This window comes from Vicia villosa, unplaced genomic scaffold, assembly GCF_029867415.1.
Source record: "Vicia villosa cultivar HV-30 ecotype Madison, WI unplaced genomic scaffold, Vvil1.0 ctg.002294F_1_1, whole genome shotgun sequence".
In the NCBI taxonomy this organism is placed as follows: Eukaryota; Viridiplantae; Streptophyta; class Magnoliopsida; order Fabales; family Fabaceae; genus Vicia; species Vicia villosa.
Genome location: NW_026705886.1, coordinates 306251 through 319583, shown reverse-complemented (window position 1 = coordinate 319583; position 13333 = coordinate 306251). Strand labels below are relative to the sequence as shown.

Genomic DNA, 13333 nt, shown 5'->3' with positions numbered 1-13333 from the left:
TTTGGTAAATTTCTCCAAAAAAAATTTTTTTGGCATTTGTTTTTTTAAAAGGTGATTATTTAAATGTTTTCCACAATAGAACAATGACATTAACACCTATTATTTCATAGCAAAATAATTATTTAAGATAATTACAAACATAAAATTAATCATCAAAATTAATTTTCAAGGATTTAAAAATATCTCAAAATACGTGTTTTGAATGACTTAAATTCATCAATAATAACTAATTTAAAAAAAAAAAATCATTTCAATATAAATTTTTATACTATTTGGTAGAAACTCAAATTGAATCGAATATCACAACTTAGTCTCAATAATTTTTTTTGTTAAACTTTTTTTTAATTGTGGCATTTAGAATTTAGAAGAGTCATAATAAAACAAATTAATTTATCGATAAAAAAATCATGTTTTCTGCAAATAAACATGGGTATAATTCTCGAGTGGTTTATAAATTATTCAGATTCAATGTTTGAGGAGCATCAAATAAAAGCATCAAATAAAAAATATCAGTCATATAAAAGTTAGAAAATATTAAAGTTGATGTTTGAGTTTTGTAGATAAAATTCAATGACAAATACAAACCAATCCATCCATCCACCAATATCAATCAATACAACAACAGAAAGTATACAACACAATTACCAGAAACTCATGAAGGGTAAACTTTTTCCCCCTACGGTATATTTAGTATACGTCGACGTTTATAATAGTCTAATGACACAAACACCGACTCCATAAGTCGGAGAAGAATAATAACCCAAGAAAAATTCAAGGGTATACACAATACACCACTAATCTTGATTATGCACTAAATGAGGCTCTACAAAAGCTGTGTTCTGGAGAAAGACTTGTTTCTTGAACGGCGAGAATTTGGCTATTGCGGAAGAACGGGAGGAGCAATCATGCGAGTATTATATGAACTGCAGTGAACGCATTTATGTCCAACAATATGGAAGGAAACTTCAGTTGTATCGTTGCAATCATTGCAGAGTATCCAAACCTGCAATCCTATGCCCGTTAGTTTTCTCAAATTGTTTAATCAAACCATAAGGCCTATGTATAACAGAATTTGAACAAATCGCTATTATTGTGCAATACACTGTTTATTTAGTACAGAGTGAAGTCAAGCCGCAGTTATAGCAACCTATAGCATTATATCATAGTTATGCAATCCGCCGTGATTGACAATATTGTTCAACCTCAGAAGCATGTTTCATGTCAAATATGTAGATTTTAATAGTTGTTGATGAAATGGAGATACATAGAGATAGCATATGTTAAACAAGCATTTCTACAAGTGTAGGTTTACCTTTTTATTACGATAATCATCAGGCATGGTGGTTGCTTCAATCTAAAACAGTAAAAATAAATCGGTGAGAAATTACAATTGTAGTGTAGAGCATTTCTACAAATATTATTCTTGAACAAATAATTGTGGAGCATAAAAATTAAAAACCAAATTGAAAATTGAACCGAGAGGACTTGTGGAGTATGGTTCAACTTCCTTAAACCGTTCAAACCTGAATGAAACTGTGACCGAATTGTCAAAACAATCAAATTGTATAAAGTACTGCTCAAGCTTTCATTTGGTTGAACGGTTTGGTTCGGTTTTCGAAACATTGATTAAAACATACTAGAAACCAACTGAAAGCAATGATTTAATTTAATCAACTACCTCTGCATCAATTCTCTTCCATGTCATAGACATATCTATCACAGACTTGGAACATATGGGACAATAGTACCTGAGTCATGAACCATTTCTAGTAATTATCTAAGCATAGATAAATGTTTTCATAAACCAAATAATTGCCATATAGTTTGCATAAACTCACTTGTTGTGCTTTAACATCTCATGGTGACATTCACCATGCATTGTGTGACCACATTTCATAACAATAGTGTCTTTCAATGAGTCAAAAAGGTACTGTAACAACACAGAATTTACATCAGAATACTCTCGTGCTTCTCACTTTGTTGTTTAAATGAAAACCCCCGATATAAAGAAAGGAAGGAAAAATATGCACCTCATAACAAATTGGACAATGATGCCTCATGGAGTTCTCCACGCATAAATGATTATCACGCAGAGCAATTGAATAACAAGAGCCTGTCAAAATGGAACAATAGGTTTGTAATATAAGAAAATTATTTCGGAAGCTAAAAAGATAAGACAAATTCATATGTTTTAATGAGAATCGCTAGTAACTAACAAATACAAAACAGAAATTAAACAGCCAGTTATTAAATTCAGTTCGCAATAGTGTTTTTAAACTTCTGGTGTCACAATAACAAGCTAACTGGAAAAGAAAAAACAAATGTAAAATCTGGTGTCACAATGATAAACTAATTTTAAAAGAAAGAAAAAAAGAAAATGTAAAATAAACAATATCGACAAAATGAAAGCCTAGTGATGAATGCATACCGCACTTCTTGCAATGGAAATAATTCTCACTTCCGCCAACTCTGTTACCAAATTACATAACCAAAATTAGTTGCATCTCATAAATTTGCGTAACATAAGAAACTGTTTTACTCGGATAAAGCTAATGTACCTGCAGATCCCACAATCATCACAATGAAACTGTTGTTTTCCCGTCTGAGGAATGAAGTGAACAACAATAATAAGCATCAAATAGAAGATAATACCATTAAGATTAATTAACAATCTTAACGGAAAGGAAAAACGTAAACTAGACACTACAGATTTATTCTGTAAATCATTACATCATCATCAAAGAATTTGCAGATATCACAGAAATATTCTCCCATTTTAATACCACAGTTAGTGCAAACTTGAGCAACCTTCAAAACAAACATTAAAAACAACAATCAGAAAAGAATCCAAAAACACACAATCTATTCAAATCAAGCTTTGAATAGATAGTTACATACTGGTTGCTCTGTGTCACAAACGGAACAAACAACCTGAAAAAACAACAAGTAACAAACAAAAACCACATGAGACTTATCATCATCATCTATCATAACCTCATGAAAAATAGCACAATAATTGATAAATCATGAAAAACAAAAACCAAGGGTGCCCTTATCCTTACTTGTTCAACATCCTGCCGAACGAGTTCGTGGTGATCAATAGGGTTTTTCAACATGCTCTAATAATGAAAGAAATAACAGAGACACGGATCAGAAAAAATAAAAAAGACAAGATTTTTAAGATGAAAAGTTAACGAAACTGAAGAAGACATACAGTTGTTTCGTTATGACAATGACGGCATGAGTAAACTTCATTGCAACAAGGAGCACGAATCCTGCATCTTCTCCTGTAATGGTTGCACCTGTATATCAATGAAAATCAAATACCCAGAAAATGAAAAGGCGTAAAAAAATGAAATTGAAATCTAAATGAATAAAAGTAAAAAACTTCGAAGAAAAAAATGGAAGGAGAAGGAAGTACCCATATCCCATCTTCCCGAAATCCAGACGTTCAACTGCAGAGCCTTCCATGAGGTTTGGATGGGAGGAGAAAGGAAGGCGGAGATGGGAGTTTTGTTGGATTTTGGTTTGGTGTTGAGAATAGTTTGTCTTGATCCAGAATTGTAATAATAAAGGCCCAAGCCATTATCATCATCTATTATTTTAATCATTTCATAGAATTTTATTGGTTAAATATTCAAAATCTATAAACTTTATCCTCTCATTCTCTCCCTATTGATTATTGAAAAAGTATTATTTTCAATATATATATATATATATATATATATATATATATATATATATATATATATATATATATGTGTCTATAGTTATTTTAAAAAATATTTCTTATATTCTAAAGAAATGCAATAGTAACTGTGGACATGTTGATTGATGATTTAGTAGAATTTGCACTGAAGATCGGTAGTGTGGGAGGACATGCAAGATTAATATTTCAACGTCTAAATTAGTTTAAAGTCCATAAAAAATATAAAATATAGATATCAAAAATATGTATCTTGAATCTTATGTGTGCTGGATATATACCTTGTATTGTCTCTATTGAGCCTATGCATAATTAGGCTATCAGTCGATCCAAAGTAGGATTATTCAAATTATAGAAAATTTTAAATAAGTACTCAAAGATTTCATTATCTACTATCTTATTATCAAAGATCGATTAAATTTTGAGGTGACAAAGACGTGATCCGTCGAGCCTACCAGTTTTACCCATATTTTTTTTTAGTTGAGTCAAACCTTTAGACTTGTACCCTCTATTATGTTCGCATCGTCCTGGTCTATTTTTCGATATATTTTCGAAGGTGCGACCACTATCAAAAAGACATAAATTTTAGTAGTTATGATACAGGGTCGTCAAATTTGTCCGACCCTTATTTTTCTGAAACCAAACCAAAATTCTAATCTTACGCTTCATGCCATTTTATTAAGGACAAATTTAGACGGATTTGTCCATTTGCTAATTCTATTTAAAGGATAATAATTTATTTTAAGTTGAATAAATATTTTAAAAAAATATTAACGATTATTTAAAAATAAAATAAAAAATTAAATCTTTAACATATTTAAAAATAAATAAAGGGAAAATCTAACATGTGCCCTAAGGGCACTCGTTAATAAGCTATTTATAGAAATATTTTCTTGAAACATGTGCATTCAATGTCTCGAAACTTTAAATATGACTTTATTACATTTAATTATAATTAATTTTTTTAAATTTTAGTATCTTCTAAGGGCACATGTTAGGATGACCCATAAATAAATTGTAATAGAAAACAAATCATGCACTTAAAAAACAAAACAAATAAGTTTTGAAATATGTACGATAAAATTAATTAAAATAACTGATGTGAATCATAATTTTGTAATGATATAAAATACAACTAACAATTTAATCATTAAATTTAAATTTATTATTTAATTTAAGCATCTCAATTGACCCATTCTTAATCTTAATAGAAAATATACCTAACACAAATCATAGACAAACTTTATAAAAAAGTACTACGAATTCAGCTAAGCTTAAATAATGTGTCCAGTTAATATTTCTATTATCTATAGATTCTTAATCTTAATTGAAAATATACCTAACAAAAATCATAAACAAACTTTATAAAAAAGTACTACGAATTCATATAAGCTTAAATAATGTGTCCAGTTAATATTTCTATTATCTATAGATATTAAAAAACATATTATATTAATCAATGAGTTTCAATTTAGAAGATTTTAAAAGGGGGCTACCAGATCTCTGACGTATTAAAGGGGGCATAGAGAGATACAGAGAGAAGGGATAGGGTGGCATGGTATGGGAGAAGAGAATGACTTGAGAATAAATTAATATGGCCGCTGCATCAACCAATGGTATTTCATATATGGGAAAAGCCAACTAACCTTCACTAAAAATCTTTTTGTTACTTATCTTTGAGAGTTTCTTGGAGGAAATTTAACATAGTTGTTCCACTATCGGATTGGTGAAAAATTATAGGGTTTGAGCTTATATTTTTTTTTTACATTTTTTGGGATTCTTAGGCACCATGTACGTTACCAAAAATATTCTCCTGTTTCTGGAAGTGTATTTTCAGACACAGCTTTTTTTATTTAATGTTGGTTTATTTCGGAGGTGCGTGCATCTACGGAAGATTTCCTGTTATGTATCTCCGAAATCATTTTTGACAAATCTCATTCTTCATTTTTCATCTTTCAACTCTCCAATCTCTCTCAAACCTCAAAAATTATTTTTCCACCAAATTTGCTTTTTTTCACTCGAGTTCGACAGCGAGCATCAACTACAACGATCAACACACTCCAAATCATTCAAAGCTCAATATAATCGGTAAGTTTTCGAATTTCTGAGATATTTTCGAGTATTTTCTGTAAAAGAGTTAGAATATACTTTTAGGGGAGGAAATCCTTAGATAGTTTTAGAAACATGGTTTATAGACAACGTAGGTATTGTTTGTTGTCTTAAACGAACGATCAGGGCTAGGGGTATACTTGGGCCGGTTTGGATTGGGTTTGGTCAAACCCAAGACCCAACCCATATTGGACACTCCGGTTTGGATGATGTAAATTAACCACTTGTTACATCAATGGGTCGGTTTGGACAAACTCATTAATTTTTTGGTTGAGTTGGGTTGGGTAGTGGATTGTCCAAATAATTTTTTTGCTTATTAACATTAAAAGACTAAATGATGAGTCATCATATTTTTTTTTCCATATAAGTTACTCAAAATTTGTATGTTTTTAAAAAAAAAAATAGATAATCTATTTTTACTATCTTTTAGCATTATATAATAATAAATGATAATATCAACTAATAAAAATGATCATAAAATACTAGCAACAAATTAAAGTTACATGACATAAAATTAGTTAATGTCATGGTTCACTAAAATAGTAAATGTTTAGAGACTAAAATTACAACTTCTAAGTTAATATTCATCAAAATTATTAAAATTGTAATAATAAATATTTGATTAGTGGGTCAATGGGTGTTTTGGGTTTGGGTTGAGTTTTACCCGAAACCCAATTTTTTTAATGGGTTTTTTAGTTTTGAAACTCATATTCACCCAATTACCCAACCCAACCCACTTTTGTGGATTTTTTTTAGTGGGTTTGACCGGGTTTTGTGGGTTGACCCAACCCATGTACACCCCTAATCAGGGCTTCAAAAATTCGAATTTCATGGGTTGGAGACGCTAGTGTCGCAACGGATAAGTTGCAGAAGGTTCCGGAGGTGAATCTATGGAACAAGTTAATGTTAGAGTTTTTTCGTAGATGCAGCTCTGGAACACCCCAAATATTATGAACCCTAGGTACTTTCGTAGTTGTATCTACAGAAGTTTTCCATATATATATATATATATATATATATATATATATATATATATATATATATATATATATATATATATATATATATATATATATATATATATATATATATATATATATATACACACACACGGAAGTACAAATTGTTTTTTATCTTTTGTTTTTATAATTTATTTGTATCTAATTCAAATTTAATGGTTATACCTTGCAGACATTATGGCTGACAGAGAGAACCGACTGACACATGGATGGGTTGAAAAGTAGGCATCCGTTCGACGTGCATGGAGCCAGACAGTTGCAGAGGGTTCCGTAGGTGCATCTGTTACAACTATTCCAGCAGAGCCTACAGCTGAGGCTACGCCTAGTGCGCAGGCTAGTCCACAGCCTAGTGAACATGCCCCGTTCACTTCCACTTCTTCATCCCGGAGGCATCGGGATGTTGGTGAGGGTTCATCACAGACCCCGTCCTTCCGCAGACCTCGTAGAGATAGGTTTGTTCCACTTCCTGCATATGATGTTTATTCGGTGCCATCTCCAAAGGGTGATGACCCACTATAGGAGGATGCTGATGTTGATGATAATGAGGATGCGCCCGAGGGTTTCCCGGGGGGTCCATGCGATATGTCCCTGCGTATAGGGTACACCGACCATACTTCCAGACACGTCCGGGATGGAGAGGTAACATTACTCAAATTGATTCTTCTTTTTTAATTGGAAATTCATTATTTGTAACATCTTTGTTATTAATATTATTTTCATTGGAAATTTTCAGTGGCGTGAGGCCCGAGAATTCTATAACCATGGGCGGAAGATTAAATCTTTGGAGCAGCTACAGGAGGCATGGTTCCAAGATGTCCTTACTGCATCTAGTCTGAAGGACATTTGTGAGATCGCTTATAGCCTGATCCACAATGGGATATTGATGGCTTTTGCGGAGAGATGGCACCCTGAGACGCCCTCATTTCATCTACCTCACGGTGAGATCACTATTACACTGTACGATGTCTCCTATCTATTGCATATATTGATCAGGGGTGCCCTCCTTTATCACAGTAGGATGACAAAAGAGGAAGCGAGAGAGCTTTGGGTTAATAAGCTTGGGGTTGATCCACTAGATGCGCTTGAGAAGATGGATAAGACTTGCGGCGCTCATATGAGGTTTTCCTTTCTAAAGCATAGATTTACTGAGGCGCTCGCTCAGGCAAGACAGACAAATGGTGATCCAGCTGAGGTTTAAATACACAAACAGTGTGTGCTGAGGTGTTTCTTTTTATATTTGATCGACACTCAGCTGTTTCTGGACACGAGCTCCATGCATATCGATGTCGCTTACCTCACGTACTTTTTGGATCCCACACGGATCCATAAGTACAACTAGAGGCGGCTACGCTGGCGTACACGTATTCGAGGTTGGGATAGGGATGCCTGTGGAAGAACAAGACTTTCGCAAACAGCTATTCACTATATGTGGTAACAATCTTATATCCTTTTACTTTTTTCACTTCTTTTCATTCCATATTTGTGATAATGTTTGATCCCGATGTTTTTTATTTTCATTTCAAGGGTGGATATTCCAGCACTTTCCTATGATATCTGGATGGGGGTTGTGCCGGATTACATCGAGGACTGGCTGTGTGCTCGTGCCTTCATCCCTCTCATAGGGAACCAGGCGGTCGACACTTATAGAGTCTATCTGGATTGTATGGTTACTGAGGACACTACGACATTTATGCTGCTCACCGTATGACGCGCCCATTTGATGACATCTCGTTATTCTCTGGATGGTTGGCATGTTGTTCGACCATCACTATTTAATATCTGTCGGAGCACGTTATGCGACAAACCGGCTACACTCAGACGATACGCCAACACCTTGTTGTCTCCGCTCCTCTCGGTTTGACCTGTAGGCAGATGGATGAGATCTTTATTGACTATCAGAACCACATGAAACTGGACGAGGCTCGGGCGGCTAGAGCGGAGAGAGTCTGGAGCTACATTGTTAGCTACATCATGTGATTCTTCACATTCTCACACCCCTACATGGTGCCCATTGCAGAGGGATCACCGTCCAGACCAGCTCATTAGGAGATATTACAGGAGCAGCAGTCTCAGTTGGATCACACTCGGGATGTGTTGCTTCGCTGTCGTCAGATAGTTGAGATAGGGCGAGCAAGCATTGAGGCAGGTTTCTCCCCTGAGGGGTCTGGTGGCAGGCGTATATTGGATGACATGATTGTGGTGGCACAGGGGGCACTTGTGTACTGCAGACATCGCGCCAAGACGGGTGGAGATAGTAGACGGTAGAGGCCGAGGAGACAATAGATGAGGTGGGAGATGCAGAGGAGGCGGAAAGCTAGAAGACAGGATGAAGATATTGTCCGACACACACAGTAGTGATCGTGGTAATTATTTTGATGTACTATATTTGGATGACATTGATGTACTATTTTTTGATGATGTTTATGACATGACTATTTTGATGTATTATTTTGATGTACTATATAAGATTGAGTAGACACATCACTATTTTGATGTATTATTTTGTTGCACGGAAAAAGTTGGAGTTTTGGAGTGAAATATAGCTGGTTTAAAATATAGCAGACAATTCCGGAGCCATATCTATGGAACATTCTAGCGCTCAGGCGTTCCAGATATGCATCTATGAAACCTTCCCTGAACTGAATTACTTTACAGTTTTTCTCAACGTTTACCAGTTTAAATTATTTTTGTAGATGTAGCTCCGAAAAAAATCAAATTTGACCAATTAAAGGTGCCTCCTGATATATATCTCCAGAAGCATAAGGCATTAACGAAATTGCGCCAGGTGTCCAAGAGTATAAGGGGTGGATTAAGAAATTGCCATTTTTCAAGTTTTTTTAGCCTAGTCCTAAAAAGTTTACTATCTATTAGGGTTAGTCCATGTGGGTCATATTTGGTGCGCATAATTATAAATTTTTAAAATATATATTAATATTTATACTGTCTTACTTCAAAATAGCACATTGATTTTTCTCACCTTACTAAATTTTATTTCTATTATATTCAAACTTTCTCTTTTAAATATTATACATTAATATAATCAACATTATTTCATCGTATTATATTAGTTTTTCTCTTATGTTAAATATTCAAGTGTTATTTTATACAATTTAGACATATATTATATTTAGAAACACATTATAGCATTTATAAAAGATAATATGATACTTAGAAATGTATTATGTTTAAAATAATATAACTTTTAATTTTATTTATAATAAATATTATAGAGTTTTATATTTTAATTTTTTTAAATAAAAAATATTAGGGCAAGGTATGCCGAAGCCTATTTAGGGCCGGACTCGGGTAGTAATTTGTGAGCCCATAGTACACAGGGTCAGGGCCCGTCTAGGCCGACCCATTTAAGGCATGATAGTTCATTTTAACAGCTCTACTAGAGATTACCTAATGTATATATAAAAAAAGGTTAAATATTTTTTTTGTTCCTATAAGTATTTTAAATTTTGTTTTTAGTCTCTATAAAAAATGACATGTTTTGATCCCTACAAAATTCTTATGCATGCAATTTTAGTCTCTGTTTTTTTGGAAATTATTTAATTATCCTTAAACTTCTAAATTTTTAAATAGTTATTTTCCATACATCTTTAGAATGTTGGGATTGGTTAAAAATATACATGTTGAAAAAGACTCGCATTAGTTAGTTTTGTGAAGGAATAGGAGTCCAAGATTATATATAGGATACAACTTCGTAGCAGTCTCACATCGCTTAGTTTTGAGATGGAATAGGGAGTCTAAGGCTATATACAGGATTCAAGTTGTTATTTACAAAATGAATCAGTCAAGAGCATTTTAAGCTTGTATTTGACTTTTTATATTTTTTTCTTATACTCTTGTTTTAGAGTATTGTGAGGGTAGTCAAATATTTTCTTTGGATAGTTCAGATGTATTGGGGTCTTGGATGGTAGAGGCATGGTGATATACTCTAGTTGTCATTTGACAATGGTCAAAGTTTTTTTTTCGATTTTGGAGTTTTCACGTTAATCTCTTGTGTTGTTATTTTGTTTCTTTTTTTCTATATGTTTGTTAGTTTCAACAAGTGGTATCAATAGTCTTGGTTTGATGGGGTATAAAATTTAGTATGCTACGTGGTTACAGTTTTGTCTAATCTTCTACATCAAAAAATAAATTTTATACTATGTGTTGGTTGGGAAAATTTTGTTTTGCTGCAGGAAAGGTTTTGGTTGCAATGTTAATATTTTCAAGTGCAATGAAGATTGACTTAGAAAAATTTGATGGAAGAATCAATTTTGCCTTGTGAAAAATTAAAGTCAAAGATGTTTTTATACAATTAGGATTACACAAGGCGTTAAAAGGAAAAGTTTCCAACTTGTACAACGAGAAGTGGAAGGAGCTAGATTTGAGAGCTTCGAGTATAATTTGCATGTCTTTGGTTAAGAATATTCTTGCGAATATTCTTGGCACATCTACAGGTAAAGAGCTTTAGGAGAAACTTGAAGGGCTATATCAAAGAAAGGGTATTATCAAATTGGTTGTTGTTGAAGGAGCAGTTCCATAACTTCGTATGGATGAACATACAAAAGTATATGATCATCTAAGTGTTCTAAATAGTATTGAAGTCAAGATTGATGATGAAGATAAAGCTTCGAAGTCATATGGTCTCTTCCACCTTCCTATGAGCATATTAAACTTGTTTTGATATATGAGAAGAAAACTTTGAGTTTTGAAGAAGTTGCTAGTAAAATTATTTCTGAAGAAAGAAGATTGAAGGGTGGGGATAATACTTTATCTGACTCAGTGTTGGTTGCTAGGAAAACAATGAAACAAGTGTGAGATGTTGGAAATGTGAAAAGATTGAATATATAAAGTATAAGTGTCCTGATGGAGAAGCGTTAAAGAAGGACTCTGAGTCAAATGCTAGCAATGTTTCTCTCATTGTGAGAAACGATGGTCTTCTCTGAAAATTGAGAAGTGTGTCCTCATGACATTTCTGCTGTCATGGAAAAGGACGTGTTATTGTCAGCGCATTAACATATGAACATTAATGCAAAGTGTGTTTTAATATTACGTCAATGGTTGAAGAGATTCCTACCAACATGGAAGTTGCACCATAAAGTTTCAACCCGGCTTAACTTCAAATGAAATATACTATTCTTTAGGTGGAATATAATAATATTTAAAACTATGATTGTCGACGAAAACAATGTGAAATTTTTTGGAGTGGTGTACTTCAAGTGACTATACTATTTATGGTGGAGTATGATTATCGGCGAAAACAATAAAAGTTAATGTATTATTTTCAATCAAGGTGGAGATTGTCGGAATTTGTTGAAAATACACATGTTAAAAAAGTTTTACATTAGTTAGTTATGTGAAAGAAGAGAGAGACCAAGACTATATATACAAATTTTTAAAAGTCTCGTATCGTTTAGTTTTGTGAAGGAAGAGAGAGACTAAAACTATATAAATTTAATTATTTTCTTACAAACATTGACCATGTTAATTGTTTAATCTTCTATATTATTTATTGTTCTAACATGTTGTTATTGTTTAATCTTCTATATTATTTGTTGTTCTAACATGTTGTTATTGAGGAACATTCTGAAGTAATTAAGAAAAATGATGATGGTAAACTAATAGAGAATGATGAAGAAAAGGAAAATGTTGATGATTGATAGAGAATAATGAAAAAATCAATGATGTTGATATTGTTGGTAGTGAAGAAAATAAAAATTTGACAAAAGAAAATGAAAAAGGTGTGTAAATGGCGTGTGCCAAACTTGAATTTTTTATTTATTCTCCCGAATCTTTTGTTATATTTGGAGCAAATACACATTAATTTTCGACAAAACAGAATGAATGTTTATTTGGTCTGTTAGAAAATAAAGTAAATAAGAATATCAATCTGATCCTTAAAATCTTAAACAGTTATAAAATTGACTCACATTTGAGATTTTTTATAGATTTATGTGCTTTATGTTAGAGATCAATTTGAGTTATTTCCTCGTTATATTCACGCATATATAAAAATTTATTTTAAGATGTTTTGTATCATATCATTCTAGAATATAAATTTAAAGTTGGTTTTGTATGTGTATGGAGAATTCAATGTAGATGAAGAGACTTTGCCTGAATAAGAAAAAGTTCTAGAAGACAATGTTATGTCCTCTAAAACTGTAGCTGAAAGTGAAGAAAAAGCTCCAGAAGACAATGTTATGTCCTCTAAAACTGTAGCTGAAAGTGAAGAAAATTAAGGAGATTTGATATATAGGAGTGAAGATAAAATATCATCCATGAAGATGTGAAGATAAAATATATTTGATTAGAATATATATTATGATAACATTAAAAGATCATTACAATCATGAAGAAAAAAAGTATGATGTAATTTAATTGATAGTTTGATGTATAATCTTTTAATTATCTATAATATAAGCTCTTTAGCACTTAGAGATACTTTATGAAATGTTTTACCAAACGACAACAAAACCCCATAATTCTATAGCAAGACATGGTTAAA

At 32.5% G+C, this 13333-nt stretch overlaps 1 protein-coding gene across 1 annotated transcript; it reads right to left on the bottom strand.

Moving 5' to 3' along the window:
- Positions 1-524: 524 nt before the first annotated feature.
- Positions 525-3577, bottom strand: LOC131638376 (E3 ubiquitin-protein ligase MIEL1-like). The gene is made up of 12 exons (XM_058908937.1): positions 3422-3577; positions 3215-3302; positions 3063-3119; positions 2899-2931; positions 2731-2808; positions 2559-2602; positions 2429-2469; positions 2031-2113; positions 1839-1930; positions 1679-1748; positions 1313-1354; positions 525-1003 (listed from the first exon to the last, which is right to left on the bottom strand). The coding sequence occupies exons 1-12, from the start codon at positions 3469-3471 to the stop codon at positions 878-880; spliced, it is 804 nt and encodes a 267-aa protein (XP_058764920.1). The 5' UTR covers positions 3472-3577; the 3' UTR covers positions 525-877.
- Positions 3578-13333: the final 9756 nt, after the last annotated feature.